General features: G+C 40.1%; 1 protein-coding gene across 4 annotated transcripts in view; it reads left to right on the forward strand.

Moving 5' to 3' along the window:
- kiaa1549la (KIAA1549-like a) overlaps positions 1-18077 on the forward strand; it is a 104159-nt gene that overhangs the window by 68922 nt on the left and 17160 nt on the right. For all 4 annotated transcript variants that reach the window (XR_006404239.1, XR_006404238.1, XM_044357217.1 and 1 more), the window contains 2 exons: positions 7768-7958; positions 13569-13714. Coding sequence is in view for 2 of the 4 variants with exons in the window: in XM_044357217.1 (XP_044213152.1) it covers positions 7768-7958; positions 13569-13714 (337 nt within the window). In the remaining 2 variants the exon portion in view is untranslated. The remainder of the gene's footprint in view (positions 1-7767; positions 7959-13568; positions 13715-18077) is intronic.

The following is an 18077-nucleotide window of genomic DNA, read 5'->3' on the forward strand; positions in this document are numbered from 1 at the left end:
AAAGTGAAAAAAACTATAATAGGGGTGTAAAATTCACAACCACGTTCCTTAAGATTTAAATTGTTTAGGTTTGAGTTCGAGCGGCTAGATTAACAAGGAGGCGCTGGCTTGTAAAAGCAGGCAAATGAGCTCAATTTTGTCGGCAAGAAGAAGCTCATAAACATGAAAAGCGGAAAGGAAGCTTAACACCTGCGAACCAAACCAATCTATTTAGATTTTTTAGCATCCATAAAAAGTGACTCAAGCTTGTGTCATCAGCCAAGACTGCCTCACTGCCAGTTCCTTTCCCTTTCGAGCCAGTCGTTTTATCCTCCTCATCTCAGATGAAGCAACTCTCTCTCATCCCACAGTGGCTCAGCAGGAGCCCCTCACAGACCCCTAACCCAATTCTTTTTTTTTTTTTTTTTTTTTTCAAATATGAGGTTCCACAGGATTATGCCAGCTAGATTATCACGGCTAGACCTCGAGCAGAACAGCAGTGGCCACAGACGACAGAAATGCAAAAAACGTTCAAATTCCGGATGCAGCCTGAGAACCATGCAGAAGCTGCCCCTGTGGTTACTGTTGCTGTGGTGGTGGAGCATGTCAGCTGATTTGCGGGTTATTTTAGTCCAGCCTTTCCCATCCTCATCCCTTAAGAGGCAAAGTGAAGGATGGAGGGATGGATGGGTGAACCGGGCATTTTCTGTGAATGTAACACGACAGCCCAGCAGGGTGTAAACACCCCAACGTTTGTGTGTGAAAATACATGTACGTGATGTTTGTGTTGCCTGTGCTTTGCTTTGCATCTCCTTTTTGTATTACATTAACATTTCAGTTTCGGAGCTACAAGGTTTTGTTTGCTTTCACAATCATTTGTAAACATTTAATGTTACTTCTGTTGTGTTTTACGAGAGAGTGCATCAAATATTAAAGAGTCCCGAAATACAATATGAAATCTCACAAGTGGTGCCGTGAGGCTGCAATTGCTGCTCTTATCCACAGTGGTATTTACCCTCTCGCAATCCCGAGCAGTGGCATGCATGAGCAAATGAGATAAACATTTCACACAGGGATTGGGTTTGGGAAGAGCTTGTGGCAATGTGGCAAACTGGAGTTAAATACAAACAGTTGATTAAAAATCTTTCTTGAAATTCTGAAAGAGCTCCTACTGTCCATTCTGACTGCAAAGTGATTTGTTACTTTTTTGTTTATTAGCATTTAGAGAGAGATCCTGGCTGTATCCCAACATGGGAATGGTACAGTTCCAGCTTCTTAGACCCCAAAGCCACCAGGATGTGCTAAATGGGGTCATTTAGCACATCCTGGTGGCTTTTTAAGTGATTCAAGTGAAGTGATTCCAATGTAAGACATGAGGGACAAAATCCACAGTCCCCATTCTGTGAACACATGTATTTTACAGCAAGTTTGACATTTCGGGAAATACACTTATCATCTTTCCTGCCGAGAGTCAGATGAGAAGATTGATACCACTCTCTCATCTGTACGGTAAATAATGTGACTGGAGTCATCAGACAATTTAGGTTAGTGTAAAAGACTGGAAACTGGGTTAAACAGATAGCTTGGCTCAGTCAAAGAGTGAAAAAAATCTGCCTAGCAACACGTTTAAAGCTCACTAATTAACACAATGTGTCTATTACTGGGAGCAGTTGCCAATTACTGGTCATGGTCAAGAAATAGCATATTGTTTTTACACTCCAGTTTTTGTGTTGATTAGTGAGCTTTTTGTTGTCACTGAAATGTGCCAGGCTGCCCCACCCTCCGTTTCAAAGTCTTTATGCTAAGCTAACAAAACTGCCTGCTGGCTCCAGCTAGATCAGATAAGCAGATCTCCCAAAATGTTGAACTATTCTGTTAAAGTTCAGCTGAAGCTGATATGAACCTTCAGCAGTTGATGTTAGCAAAATTGAGTGTGTATCTTCCAAAGTTAAAGTCTTTGTAGTGCAAAAATCCTCTCTTTGTCTTCTCCCCAGACAGTGTTTCCTTGCTGAGCGGCAGTTGAGGGACCGTAACACAAAAGGGAATTTCACACTGAAAAGATTGTATTGTTGGAAGATACCCACTTGATTTAACCAACTCTTTTGGCTTTAGAACTTTTTTTGGCTTTCAGAAAGCATTTTTCAGCCAATATGAAGAGGGAAAGAATTACAGCAACCAATAGCTCTTACAATGTACTGTACACGTGGGCCTTTATACTATATTCTCTCACTTATACTTATAAATACTCTCTTTTAAGCTGTAGTCCACCTCAGTGGTGTTTGTGTGTGTGTGTGTGTGTGTGTGTGTGTGTGTGTTTGTATGTGTGGCCTGTCACATGAATACTAACCAGACCTAAGTAGAATAATAGACTCAATCAAGTTGATCAACTGTGTGTATTTGTGTGTGCATGCATGTGTGTGTGTGATCTGCTGCCAGCCCACTCAGCTATCAGTCACCATGCAGGACAAGCTAAAGCTGCAGATCAATACTGTGGTTTCTATGAGGTCTGCATGTGTGTTGAAGCATTAAACAGTGATTTCTGCAGAGTCCAGCTGACTTCATCACTCTGTGCACGTCTACTGTGCAGCCGGAACATTCTTCAAAATGGTTTTTACTCCCTCTGTGCCTTCATGTATAGGCGTGAAAGCCTCAGATAGCCGGCTTCCATGTGGAGTACAATAGAGGTGGAATCAGCAAAAGTAGAAGCAATCCATTTTTCATTTGTTAGCTGTTCAATGAAAGTACAATGCAGTGTCTGCTATTTAAAGGACTCAAGGTATTTTGCAGCATTGTGCATCAACCTGCTCCAGGAGGAGTTTATCTAACCAGTGCATATTATTATTAAAAGAAGACAATATGTTAGTTTCTCTGATCTCTTCTCTGGCTGGTCAATCCACAACTGAGGGGCCCAAACAGAAAAGGACCAGTCACCTTTAATTTTAAGGTTTGACCAAGGAATGGAAAGAAATGACCTACCAGAGGATCTCAGGTTGCATTCAGGCTCATAGGAGGTCTGGAGGTCAGCTATATATTTAGGGGCTAACCCTCTATGAGCCTTAAAGGGGCCATATTATACCCCTTTTCCACAAGTTAACACAGTTCCCTGGGGTCTTAATAAAATGTATCTGACATGCTTTGGTCAAAATACCACAAGACTCAAGTGCCACAGCAGCCTTCTCATCCTGTTTGCTGTAATTTAATTGCAATAAATGGATCAAAAGGATGCCGAAATAACTACATCATGATGTTGAGAGGCGTGAATTTATCCTTTGTCAGGTCTGTCTGCATGACAACAAGGAAACAACTTTTAAAATGCTTGTTTTTTGAATGGAGTTCAGATTGATCAGAGCTATACTAACATTATAGCTGCTCCATCCACACTCAAAATAATGTAATCTAAAGGCATAATTACGGCAGCAACGTTATTCTTTATACACATAGATATCTACATACTGTGTAACATTAAAATCATATTAAGTCACCAGAATTTAAGATGTTTATTAATGATGACAGCAGCTGAACTGGTGTGTGACTCCAGTGTTAGCTCCGGTTAGGTTGGGAAGCGAATTTGAAGACAAATCCACGTCTCTCTATCTCAAAAGTTTACAAAACAAACTCCTCCCGCCGATAAGCTGCTCAGGATAAGAGCAGAATTGGGAAAAGGAGCAGCTGCAGCAGCAGTGATGCAGGACTCTTCGGCTCTGCTCCACAGCTGGCTCTCTCCTGCAGAGCTCACCAGGGCTCAGCAGCTGTCTGTCGTCAAGCAGCGGCTCTGTCCTCTGGTCCAGCCCCGCCATATATGTGAATTTATTGCCCTTAGCCTAGCCTTAGCCTAGCTTCAACCCATGTGAAATAAGAAGGGGCATCAAATCTGAATTTCTTGTTAAATCATATGAGTACAGAGCAAGCCTGCCCACACCAAACTGACTGGGTGGTCTTATTTCAGTTTGTGTTAGTAGGCACATCAGAGACCCAAATACATATGCACAAGCACTGTTACTTATATCTGCAATGCATGTGTGGAGGTTCTTTAATTGATTGGTGTCATTAGTGTCAAACTAGAGATATAATTGTGTATCATCAGTATAGAAATGGTAACGGATATTGTGTTTTTTAATAATTTGACTAAGTGGTAGCATGTAAATAGAAAATAGTAAGGGCTCAAGAATGGATCCCTGTGGAACTCCATATTTTGGTGGCACTGAAGCTGATTGATAATTTCCAATTTCCACACAGAATGATCTTCCTGAAAGATGAGAACAGAACCGATCTAAAACCAAACCTGAAATGCCCACCCAATTTTTACAACATTTAATTAAACTACTATGATCAACAGTGTCAAAAGCTGCAGACAGATCCAACAGGAGTAATACAGTGTGTTGACCACAGTTAGCTGCTAAGAGAAGATCATTTAAAAACCTAAGGAGAGCAGTTTGTGTGCTGTAACCTGCCTGAAAACCTGATTAAGATTTCTCAGAGACCATTACCGTTCATGAAAGAAATTATCTGCTCTGCTACGATTTTTTTCTAAGACCTTTGCAAGGAACGGCAGTTTTGAGATTGGTCGCAAATGATTAAGAGTCATGTCTATGTGCGCCCCGGTCTACCCTGCTGTGTACCTTATTTTACTTGTTAAATGCAGCGACTCTTTGGGACATTTTTTGCATGCAGCTCTGTGATGTGTTTCCGCCATCCGCCCTGCTAGAGCTGAATTTAAATCAATATAGCCGCAGGGGGAATAGAGCATCTCATCCATCTGCTGTACCTCATCAAGCTGCTGTTGGCTGTTGCTCTGAGTTAAAATTAGACAAGAGGAGAAGCTTCTGTTTGATAGTGTAAGCAAGGAAAATAAGTATGGATAATTTGGTGGAGCAGTGGGGTCACACTCGCAGTCACTTCACATGACATCTTTAAGAAATGGTCAGACCCCGTGTCTTCCTCTCTCTTCTCTCCCGCTCTTTTCCTCCGTCACATTTGTAAATGGATGTGGAGTTATACCGCCATCCATCTCTGACAGACTGATCGGAGTCTTGTGCCGTACCACAATCCCTGTCTGCAGCCAAAGTCTTCATTAAACTGAGCTGCTCGTACAAGATGAAAGATGGCCATTTGTTAAGTCAACACACTGTCAGGAGACATAGGGGGGGAGAGAGAGAGAGAGAGAGAGAGAGAGACAGAGAGAGACAGAGAGAGAGAGAGAGAGAGAGATGGTGGTGGAGATGGGGAAAAGAGAGGGAGGATTAGAAAGAAAGAAAGGCAAAGAGAATTACAAAAGAAGGAATGTGAAAAGAAGAAGAAGAGGCAGAGAAAGAGAAAGACCTTGAGCCAGTGCTGTAAAATAGTTGTGAAATGTCAGGCGCACTTTTCAAGGTTATACCCCTCGGCCCTGTCATTTCTGAGAATCCATACTGTCTCCATGCATGACAGCCATTACCCATCAGCCACCGAATGACACATCTTTAACTGTCAGTGCTCAGCGTGTGTCAGGTTGCTGCCGTCAGTTCAGCACCCCTGACACCACGTCCAGTGTTTGCTTCTCAATAATCCATACTCATAATGCATATTGGTGCCGGGATATATTTGGAACGGCACATTTAATTCACTACTTCCCTCCTCCCTCGCCCCCCTTTCTTTGCTCGTCATACACGCACACGCACACACACCCACAGCTCAACTCCCCCTCAACTTGTGAACAGCATGAGGCCATAGGCAAATAAATGTTTGCACTCTCCATACATCTTTCACACGAAAGAGTCACAACTGTCATCATACATCACTTAGACTGGTAGAGGATGCATGCAGACACACACAAACAGTTCATATATTTATGCCATGGTGAGAGGGTCTATCCCTCCTCTGTGTCTCTCTTTAATGTGAGTGTGTGTGTTGTCTATGTGGGCATGTATCAATTTCCCCGACACTTAGCCACGGCTGCAGCCACGTGTGTTGGAGCAAGCTGAGGGCACAGCGGTGTGTATGACTGATGAATTATTAACAACGTCATCAGCCGGATGCCCATGCTGCCTAACCTCACATGCACTCAGAATTTAGCATACATCATCAAATGCATTAGGCGTCCTATTTTAGAGCCGCTCAAAATAGAAAAGGGGAGGCAAAAATCAGGGTTTCATCTGCTTTGTTGTGTAACCTAAAAAGGGGGTCTTTCTCTTCTTTTTCTCTCCCGTTCCCCTATTCTGTAAATCGAAAGGCATTTAGCAATACAAAGAACGTGTCCAGGCCTTAGAGGCTTTAGCAAAACACGCCTTCCGCTGTTCTGTCTCTTTATGCCCAAACCCCTGACTTCAAAGGTGCTGTTAAGCTTTACTTATTTATTTTTCAACTTTTTCATTATGCCAGCCACAGTGTTTGGAGACTGATAAAAACTGGTTTGGGGAGGTCCATCCAATTACCTTTATCTGTAATTGAAGTAAGACTTATCTGGAGGTTTTTCTTTAATATTCAGGGGACCATGTCATGTTGGCTGTAAGCAACTCTTTATTCAGCCGTGTCAGTCGGTCCAGTGCTTTAACTGAGATGAAAATCTTGAAGCCACACTTTGAAAGAATTTGCTGTCGATCAAATGAGTGTCACTAGAGACTTAATCCATATATTGCTTTTTATACTGTATTGAAAGAGATTGAGAGTGGTTTATTATTTATGAGTCATTTTAAATGAACACAGTTCCATCCCAACTTAAATTCACCAGTATGTCAAATTTATGACAGGTAGTATACAATTCATGGCTTTGCCATTTTGTATTTATTCACATCTGGAAGAACTAAAATATTTATCAGGCTTACCACACTGACAGTTCCAAATCCCAACTAGAGGCAACTTCAACAAACGAAAAACTGATGGCGTGACGTCAAATAACTGCACAGAACAGGTTCCGTTTTACCAGCTCACCCGGCTGGTGATGCTTTTTACCAAAAATGACTAAATAGTTATAGTTACAGTAATAGAGTGGAAAACAATCTCACGATGGTGACCTACCAACACCTCTAAAGCTCACTAATTAACATGTTTTATCTCATTTGTTTAATCCGTACAAAACTGTAACTCTAATTGCACCACTACCTTGTGATTTAGTCTTATTAGACAGGATTGTTTACATATAAAGTTATAGGATTCCCACAGACTTGAGGATTTTTTTGATATCCTGGGAAATAACATCCACAGTATGTCAGTCTGACTGTGGTTTGCTTTGATGTCGTGTGCTTTCATTGTTTAATTAGTCTTTTGACTCCATACCATTTTACACTCACTTACCAACATTCGCTGCAGTTAGTGCTACACTTGGCTATGCTCCTTTGCACCATGCATCATGGTGTAAGTGCTGTATTTCTGTGGCTGTTTTATTGTCTTTGCTCATTATTACAGGTGATAAATTACATATACTTAAAATATGTCCCTTTCTCATCAGTCTGTGTTATGTAATAAAGATGGAAAACTATACCATTGTAATGCCTTTTTGCTGTCTTTGCATGTGCTTTACATCCTGGAAACTGCTGTTTTTTTACGTGTCAAGTTGCTTTTGGTCTGTCCATCCAACATGTAAATTAAAAATGAAGCCCATTCTCTAAAAACAAAAACCACAGACCATTTCTCAGTTATTCTGCAATGGATTAAGAATACAAATACTGAAGTACATCTTAGCCATTATTTTGCAAATTTGAGCTGAAGAATTCAGTTCCTGAATGGATTGATCAGAAAGCTGCAAGAGCTTTGACACTGTAAAAATCAAAAGTGTTTCTGACCCTCGGTGTGTGGTTTTATTTTCCCTTCCAGCCTGTCCAGGGCTTTGACTATGCCAAGAAGCACATGGGTCGAACTGATGAGGCCACCTCTGTTACCAAGGAGACGCTGGTGTTGGGGTTGCCTGTGCGAGATGCTCCACTGTCAATGTCATTGGATAAAAAGGTCCACCAGGATGGGACCGCCAGCAAGAGGCCACCGTCTGCTGACATACACAAAGGAGGGTAAGATAGATACTGACCCATTTCTATTTGTTTGTTTGTTTGGTAAAATACCAGTAAGCCATTGACCTTATATCAAAATTTGGTGTCACCTTAAATATGTTCGATATGAATTTGTATGTTTTTTTGGAGATCATTACATCAAGAAACCTTTAACCTTAATTCATTCGTGTGTGCGGCAATTTGGTGAGATATCACAGAGATAGCAGATAATAATAGTAGTAACAGTGGTATTAGTAGTAGGGGTGGAGGTGGAGGTTATGGAAAATAGTGAATGCCTTAATTTTTGGGGAAAGTTTAAAGTGGTATTTATCTTTTTTTCCCCACTTGGGGCAGAATTTGACAACAAGCTGAACATGACACACGTGTGACACATTATGGCATTATAAAGTTGTTTTGGCTATTCACTCAAGTTGCCTGTTTAGACATCCATCAGAGACGGAGCAACATTAGCATTCATTTGGAGTTTGGAGTTTGCCTGGCCACCTGACAAATATTCCAGTATTCACTCATTTAGCTCTGTTTTGATCTCAACTGGCTCCTGATAAAAATATCTGGCTCTTTAGCTGCTAAATGCTCCGCTATGTTCACCAGATAGTTGCTAACTTTGTGAGTCTGTTGTTTGATGCTGGGCAGGTAGTGTATATTTATTGTATCAGAGCTTTTTGTTTAAAACCCTCCTGCTGCAGCTGGGAACAGGCTTAATGAGAGAGAACCAAAACATTAAAGTTGTGAACATTAAAACCAAACTATGAGCTGAAAGATGCTCAAACACTCTGTAGAGATGAGGGAAACTGAGGAGGTGGGTGATCATTTTCTGTGGGTTACATCACACTTTTATGTTTGATTGTTAATAATATAATAGATATATTGATCAATGCAACTTCAAAAATATTAAATACATTACATTAATACAATCCAAAATATTATTATAGGTATCAGCTTTTAAAACTTCTTTTGTTAGTGATTTTATATCAGACCTATTAATTATGTTTTAACCAGCAAACGAAGAACAAATGCTTTTTGTGCCCTAATTTGGTTTGGAAACATTACAAACTGTACTTAACTGTGGTAAGTGCCAGACCGAGGTGAATAGAGGAGATCTCTTCTGTCACACCTCTGATATCATGATGATTCATGTTGGATGTTTTGGCAAAGACTTCTTAGTCCTATCTTGAATATAGCCTGTGGTTGCGAACAGGTACAGGGTTGAAATAATGAGCTGATCAGACATACTGTACTGTTCCCAGCTGGGTGTCTTGTGAAAGGGAGCCACAAAGTTCTCAAGCAGCTGTTTCAGTCAGTGAACAAGCCAGCAACAAAACCCAGAGCTTTTCAGGAGGACCAGACATCAGTGTTTATTTGTGAATCGCAGTGTTAAGCCAAAGAGAAGCCAACAGTAAGCAGTATAGAGTCTTGACAGATTGACATGATCTGAAGATAAGTCCAGTGTTAACGAGGGGGCTCTTTGGAGACAGTAAGACGGGGAATACATGTATTTACAGCAGAGAAACTGGATGATGCAGATCACTAGCTTCTCAGAAGTGCTTATTATAACAGAGTGGTGCTGTGTGCTGTTGTGACAGTAAATAAGACTATGGGAAAGTAAATGTGCTACATAGACCATTTTAGCATGAATACATAATTGCTACAGTAATGTTGAGATGTTAACACCTTTTCTCAGCCATGGTTTGACACATACATCTAAGTGGGCTGGAAAGGTTTCCTCTGAGCAAAAAGAGACTGTGAATTATAGCAGGATATACATGTAAATGACTCTGTCTCCTGTTTGCTGATGAACAGGATCTAATCAACGTTTGGAACGAGGTTTGGATTTCACTGCAGGTTTGAGATTCTATATAAAAATAGACAGAGATTATCAACAAATGTTAGTGAGGTACTGCTGTGAGTCAGAGGGTTTTTACTTTAGATGATGCACATTAGCAGTTTAAATGATTCAGTCCTCCTCAAACATCTGCTGGATCTGATGGAGTTAGCTGTTTAATCTTGAAAAATGTGAAGGACAGCAGAGTGTCTCACACTCTCCTCTGTTCATAAATACTGCACTGTCTAGCAACTGTTGGCATCCATTTAAACCAGCCTCAGACACTATAGCTGCTTATAAAAGCAACTTGAACATGCCTCAAGAAAATGAATGATCAGTTTCAGGGAGATGTTTGGAGAGATGTAAACATCTGTCTCGGCAGGGGTGGAGGATGGATTATTTGTTTGTATTATTTTGTATATATTTTTTAAAACCTCTCTCTCTCTATATATATGTGCATATATGTAGGAGTATAACTGGCGGTAGAAAACAATCAAACACAGAAATCAAGGCAGTCTAGATGATTTCCTTCATCTTCCGGTGTAGACCTCGTCCACTTTGGGAGTGAATAGATATTTTTGTGAAATAAACAGCTACAGATTGTATCTTTGCCCTCCACCTCCATTACATACAGTAGATGTGTCAAGCCTGTTTAAGCAGCTGGTTTGCTCAGGTGATTCTGTGGTTATATAACATTTTTTGGATGAGTGACTTTCTTGTCTTTTTCAGTAAGGAAATGATATTAACTCTGTCCTCTAATTACCAGCGCTGGATTTTATGCATCCTTCACACTAATGAATGTCAAGCCTCTGCTATAGCCCACACATTTATAAATATGCAGATGACATGGAATTAGTTAGTTTCTTACAGCCAAATTCTGGACCCCTGATTGATTTTCAAAAATAAGGAAAAAGACAAAGACAAAAGAAATCTGATGTCAATCTGACCCAGAACAATAATGAGCCAGTTGAAAAGCAAACATCGTTTAAGTGATGGTGCATCACTTTTACTGATACCGTCAGAACCTGACAGCAGAGAGTCTTGTCCTTTTTCATAGTCAGTGTTTTTGGAAACGAGATGATGAAATTCCAGCACACCCATCAGTTATTAGCTACACAAAAAAAAGGCACAGGGACATTTGTCCTCACAGGCACTGGGAAACTATACTGGATTTGACAGGTTTACTTGCTGGGTTATGCTGTATTTACTGTATGTCTGGCACAATGTCCATTAAGATTACACAGCTGGAGAAAGAGTACTGGCAAACTTAAAGGTGTAAAATATAACCTATTTGATGGCTGCTAATCTTCATGTTTTATGTCATTTGACTTAGCATTTAATTAAATGTTTTACCATGTATTTTATTTTGTCTGTACTGTTGGATGTTGTCTGCTGTAATCTCCTTTTTGTCTCCTCTTTTTTTTATGCATGAGCAAAGAATATGACATGTAAACATCTGTTGGAATCACACAGTTTTAAATGTATTTACCAAAATGTGCAAAAAGTCTTATTTCTAGTAGAATTCAAGAAGATTATGAGTTATTATCTGGTATACTGTATGCATGAACATCGAAAAAATTTAGAACATAACAACGAAAACAAATTTTTAAAACTTTTCCATCCCCAGACATTTTCCTACTAGAAACTACACCTACACACCCTCCCACGTTCAGTAGTGACATCTTTCCTTAAGGAAGTTTGGAGTCATAAATGAGATGCATCATGCCTCCTCTCACAGAAATGCAAATTCAGAAACACGCACACAAGACACAGCCTCATATTTACACACCGCTAAACGAAAATGAATGGAGGTGGGATTAGTTGTGCTTTGCTTCTCGAGGGTGATAAACACATGTATATTTATAACCCTGGCTAAAGCCATGCCAGAGGGAGCCATTCAGTGTAACAATGATGACAGTGTAAAATGCTGGAAGAGCTGGCGTAGTGTGATAATCAGCTTTACTAACCTGTATATATGCATACGTATATCTTATAGGGGAATTTTACAAAGATGGTACTGTAGGTTATTCTACCACCTGGGTGTACACTAATTAGAAAATGAGGCAGTTTCTCATCCTCTAACCAGCTGCAGTATTGCGTGCAATGGGATCAGAGGGGAAATTTCACACCAAAACAACTACAAAGGTGGAGGGGTGGGGGGGGTGGGGAGGGGGGGGGGGGTTATTCTCGGACTTTATAACTGAACCGAAAACAAAGCTTTTGAAGTGTGTTTTCTCCCTTAAAATGCACAAGCACAAACACGCTTGGTGTGCTCAATTACAAGGCAAAAGGTAGATAGAAAAAGTGTTCATGACAGTAAAAGATTTTTGCACGTGCAAGAGTGAAGACTGTAAATTTTGTCCCTCATGTTTTACATTGCAGCTATGATGGGATCTCATCACAGCCAGTATTAATAATAGTGTCCATTTGATGATTTTGATTTAATTTTCCCTTTCAATTTCACTGTAACTCCCTCCATATATTTTGTGATTTGGTCATCCTTTTTCAGTTGCCAAAAATCATAAATTTGGCTCTGCTCAAATTGAATGATAATCGATAATTGGTGATAATTTAGTGCAGTATATTTTTGAAACAAGCATGTCTCCCAAAATGGTGAGAAATATGGTAATCAACGTGTTATGAAGATTGCGCTATTGTCTCGACACAAAAAGAGTGATGTGATCATTTTCTGCCTCGTCTCAAGATGCTCGTTTTAAAAAAAAAACCGAAAAAAAAACAAGAGAGATGAACATTCGTTTCATTTCGGCTGCAGATTGCTCACTTGTCTGGGGAAAGAAAAAGGTGTGGACTCCATGCTAACCACGGGGCAAAGTGGAGGGACGGTTTCATAGGGAGAGCATTTATTCTGCTCACTGCACCCTCCAGAGAGCTACAGCGTGTGAGGCACAAAGAGAGGAGGGAGATGAACATTACTTTCCAGCAGTGTGATTACTGATTCTGCTGTTCCTGTCTCTGGCCTTTCCCAAACAGATTTACATGGAATACACAGTGTATTTCTCCCTCCATCCCTCTGGCTCTTTGCTTAACACCACATGACTTTTACTGTGACTTGGCCAGCCATTGACCGCTGCTCAGGCTGCACTCTGTTTGTGTGTTTATGTGTTCACACAGACAGCGAGTTAGCCTTGCCTGGGGCTCTGTAATGTCCGGTCTCGCTGATCTGTGCATCTCACACCACCTGTAGACGGGCCTGTCACGTTGTGTAGCTGCTGTGGCTTACATGCCTCGAGGCTGTGAACGTGTTTGTGTGTGTGTGTGTGTGTCTGTGTGTGTGTGTGTGTGTGTGTGTGTGTGTGTCCTGTATGTGGTTTATGTGCCTGGTGTGTTCGAGGCAAGAACAAAGAGAACAAGCTCTGTATACATAGGTTTCTGTATGAGTTTATTGATGGTTGGCTGGGTGTGTGTGTGTGCAGTTGTGCGCCTGTACTGTGTCATACATGTATTCACCGTAAACTGAAGCTTTCTCCTTTAAAAGGCCTTCAGCTGTGGAACAACCTGCCCATGAAAATCAAGATTGTTGTTGCTACTTGTCCTTTACATTTGTATTTATCCTCTATCTGTGATTTATTTGTATTTGTATGTGTGAGATCACTCTTTTTAAATTAAATTTTTATCTATGACACGTATGAACACACTTAAAGTTATTGTAACCTGTTTAGTGTGCTTCCAGTATTAAGTGAGAGAAGATGCTCTGTTTGTGTACATGCTGAGACTCACAAGCCCTCCCCTCTCTCCCTCACCTCTCTCTGTTGCCATGGCTACTACAGGCGGTTGCCAAGCGAGGAGGACAGCTCAGTGTCGAGTAGCAGCTCTGGGAAGCTGAACACCAGCAAGAGCTCCTCGGCCCGAAGGACGGCGACCGGCAGCAGCAGCAAGAACGGCAAAGAGGATCTGCATAAGAGGAGCACCAACGGTGAGGAGGAGGTGGAGGAGGAGGGTTAGGGAAGGAAAGAGGGAGGGAGAAAGAGAGTGAAAAAGAAGATTAACAAAGAGAGAGGTTTAAGAATATTATCCTGAGGAGTAAATGAGGGAAATAAGATTGAAGAGATCGAGCGGAGAACGGATAGACGGATAGAGAAAAAGAGAAAATCTGCCTCTCCTTATGTTCGTGCCCACCACAGTCTGTCATTGCCAATAAAAAAGTGATCACTAAAAAAACACACACACACACACACATACAGCAACCTAACTCATGCACACACATTTGTTATACTTGTGTTGCCCACACACAGATCCTGATACTACGATATTTTGCCCGAAGCATAATTAACATGAACTAATGAAGTGCACATCAACTAAAAGAGTGAACACACTCATGCATGCAGTGACTCAGCCCGCTGCTGTATCATGTAACTGTCAGTGACGACACATATAGTCATATCACATGCTCTCACGTGTCGTTTTACTCCTCTCACACACACACACACACTCATACGTACACACACACACACAGTGGATCCTGCTGTTCGCTGAATCAAAAGAAACATTTCAGGTGTTTGCGTTTCACTTTCTCTTACAGTATTTCAGGTGCTTTGAGTTGACTTACCTCATTCCAGGATACAAAGCTGAAATTGCTGCATGGAGATAAAAGCCAAGCGCTTGGCAGCGTGTGTTCCCTTAGCATTGCATCAAGTTACTTTTGAGTAGAATCACAGAGGAAAAAGACAGGAAAGTGGGTGGAAGGAGCTTTGACAGCACAATGATACATTAGGTGTTATTCAAATCCATACAACCCACAGCATATGGTTTGTGCATTACAAAAATGAGTCATTGTTAAATCTGTGAGCAACAATGTCAATGTGCAGCTGTTTGGGCGACTCTGGACGTCAGTATTGCCAAATTAGCACCGTTTAATGGGATCTTAACAAATAGCTTTATAAGTTGTAACTAATGGCTTTATTAATGGGTAGTGAGTTATTTACTGATGCTTTATAGATCAGTAATAATCCATTGAGAACATCTTTTTCATTGCCAGGTTGTGTAAAATCTCTGGCTGGCATCTTTTAGTTTGTACTTAAATTCATTTGAAAGACAGAATGTTAATAAGTAATTAATAATAGATCTTGAGAGAGCAGTAGTAAATGATTTATTAACCATTAATAAAGCCAGAGTGTAAATCTTCTAAACCCTTTATATAAGCAGCCTGATAAGAAAGCGGTACCGGGTCTTGTTCCCAGGACATATTGAGTTTAGTTTTGGATCTATGTGTTAAAAGGGAAAGAATACGTTTTAACTGATATCCATTTATTTCATATAAAGTTGAACAAAATGTGAAACTAGGCACTTCCTGAAAGTTCAATGAAATTCTTAACAGGGAAATGTGGGTACAGCCGAACATCCAATCAGATGTCTTTTTATAGTTTGATGTGCTTCTACTCTTGTGGATGATGACGGAAGGATTTAAGGGATTTCTGCTCGATCATTTTTTTTGTTTCCAGTTCATCACTAAAGGTACTTGACACATACAGTATATTCAAAAACAAGATGCCATTTATCTCGGCTGCACCATCACAGAAAAAAAATACAGATGTTACTTGCATCTTTGGCTTTTTTGTGACATTCAGCCAGACATACTGTGCTTGATTTTTGGAACTACTACTTTGGAATATACTTTATAATCCTATTAATACTTTGATACAGATTATTATACTCTTAGATGAAAGCTACACATGCTTTCATCTGTAGTACCTGCTGTGAGTGGTGGCAGTAAATGTGCTGCATCATCGATACGACTCGTTCAACAGATTACCAGGCAGATCTTCTTCCAGCTCTTCAGACTCAGAATTGGTTGCATAAACATTGCTCTGATCACTAATAATGCTGCAGCGTTGCCTCTGTTCACTGACATTCTAGGACGCTGTGATTTTCAATCTCTTTTGCATCAGCAAGCCAATGTTCACAGTAATTTGTGTGATTTATAGTGTTTATGCAAGGGAATGAATGAATACCCGGAGGAGAGGAGGAGAGAAGAGGATGAGTAATTATTTCATTTTCTCACTACTTTTCACGGAGAGACAAGATGGACAAAGTACTGTATTCTGGAAAAAAAAAAAAAACGAGAGTAGGAAGGAAAACAGACTTCACACTGGAGCGCTGATAAAGATAATGAAAGATTAATAAAACTGTAAATCCGGTAAACAAGAAGAATAGATATGCAATTCAAAGAGAAAGAAAGATTGCACACACAATCATGTAAATACAAAAAAATACAAATAGAAAAGATGGAAAAAAAGAACAGAAATAATCACAAGAATAACAATGCAGACAAGTGGCGTGAAGAAAAAGGGTTTTTCTGTTAGTACATTTAAATACTTTACATTTACAACAGCTCAGTCACAGGAGTATATTACAAGTGTTACCTGCAGATGCAAAAGTGCTGCTTTTCACCTGGCTGTGTCAAGTGCTCCGTTTGCTCTTTTGCTTTAAACCTAATGGCATATCGAAGTCTCCTCTGACATTTTGTTGTGTAATTTGAAGGTTAGGCTGGAGTGTCATAGTGATTTTGTGTTGCCTGAGTAACTCTCTAACTCAGCTCATATGGATATAACAAGGTAGGGCATAGTTCAAGTTGACAAGAAGCAAATGTACCAAAATTTACTTCACTCAAGGAACAGACAAAACCATGAAGCCGTGTGCACCCTTCACACCAAACAGCAGACAATATGTAGCACTGAGTATTATGTTTATATCAGATATATATCATAGATATTATATTGAGATTTTAATTTACAGCAAAAATTCACAAATGTCACCAGTCGTAACAGACTTCCCATCACACTTCCCATGTTCCTCCTATGTGTAACATCAATGGGGGAACAGGTCCAAACTGAATCAGTAGGTGTGTGCGGTTGTACAGCAGTGTTGTGTGTGTGTGTGTGTGTGTGTGTGTGTGTGTGTGGATGGTCGTCTGGGGGCAGTGAAGGATATTCTCTATTTCTTTGTTACACTGAGAATCTCTTTAATCATAACTGTGGCTCCAGTGCTATCAGATTGACTTAATGATGTTTCAGCTTCATCATTTAAAAGATGATTCATGATCAATATAGTTTGCATAATGATAACAGCAGATGATGATGATAGAAAACAGACTCATCTAGTGTGAGCAGATAATAAAGTCTGGTCACTGTTGGGTTGCTCTGACGGTGTGCTTATGAACATCTACACTGCTGAGTCTCATTGGACAGATAAGTGGGAAAAGTGAAAGGAAAGGAGGATAACATGCAACAGTGATCCTGGTATAGATCAAATTGACTATCAAATCAATAATCATCCAGATCAATCCTTGGCCCTTTTATGTGCAGTAAAAGACACTGGTCTTTCTGTGATCTGCAAGATGGAAATACAAAATATTTTTTATGTCACCTTTACATAATTTTTTGACAAAGCAGATTTTTAAAAATCCTTTTTTCACTTCTCACCATTCACTTGCTAAATTGAACACTACCAGAATAATGAGCAATGAATGTATGAATAAATGACCAGAGAGACTAGCACAACTGTAGAGCTTTGAACTGAATTCCAACATCAGCATGTTCATGTAGCTCACAGTAACAATAATAACATGCTGATAATTAGAAAGTAATGTGAACAATGTTAACCAAATCAATTCAGCATGTTAATGTGCTAACATTTGCTAGTTACCATAAAGCAACAAATGCAGCAGGTACAGTATTTGGTCACAAGCCAAAGTATTAGACAGAGTGAAACACTGACCTGACAATGGTGCTAGAGGGGAAAAAATCATCCTTATGGGAACATGAATGTCTGTGCCAAAATTTGTGAAAATCCATCCAGTAGTTGTTGAGGCATTTCCCTGGATAAGCAAAAACCCTGAGCTGCTGGTAGCACTGAATGAAATTTCAGAGGATCACCAAAGTCAATAGCATTAATCCTCTGGGGACCATGAATGTCTGTACAAAATTTCATGGCAATTCATCCTATAGTTCTTTAAATATTTCAGTCTGGACCAAGGTGGTGGACTAAGTGGACAACATTGTCATCCTTACAGCCATGCTGTTAGTGTGACTAAAAAACTCATCTCCGTACTTGTAAGCAATGAGTAGATCATTGCAGACATAAAACAGTAAACAGCTGACGCAAAGTCAACAAGCAGATTGTAATTGAGTCACAGTGTTTATTTCCCCGTGTACAGAAAATGCTAATAAAAAATGCCCTCAGTTACAGTTGCTGCAAAAACTTTTTTATTCCAGTAATGTAAATACGTGTTTTTTAGCAACGAAATGAAGCCTTGTAATCAGATGCTAAAACAGAAACAA

This window comes from Thunnus albacares, chromosome 7 (assembly GCF_914725855.1).
Source record: "Thunnus albacares chromosome 7, fThuAlb1.1, whole genome shotgun sequence".
Classification (NCBI taxonomy): domain Eukaryota; kingdom Metazoa; phylum Chordata; class Actinopteri; order Scombriformes; family Scombridae; genus Thunnus; species Thunnus albacares.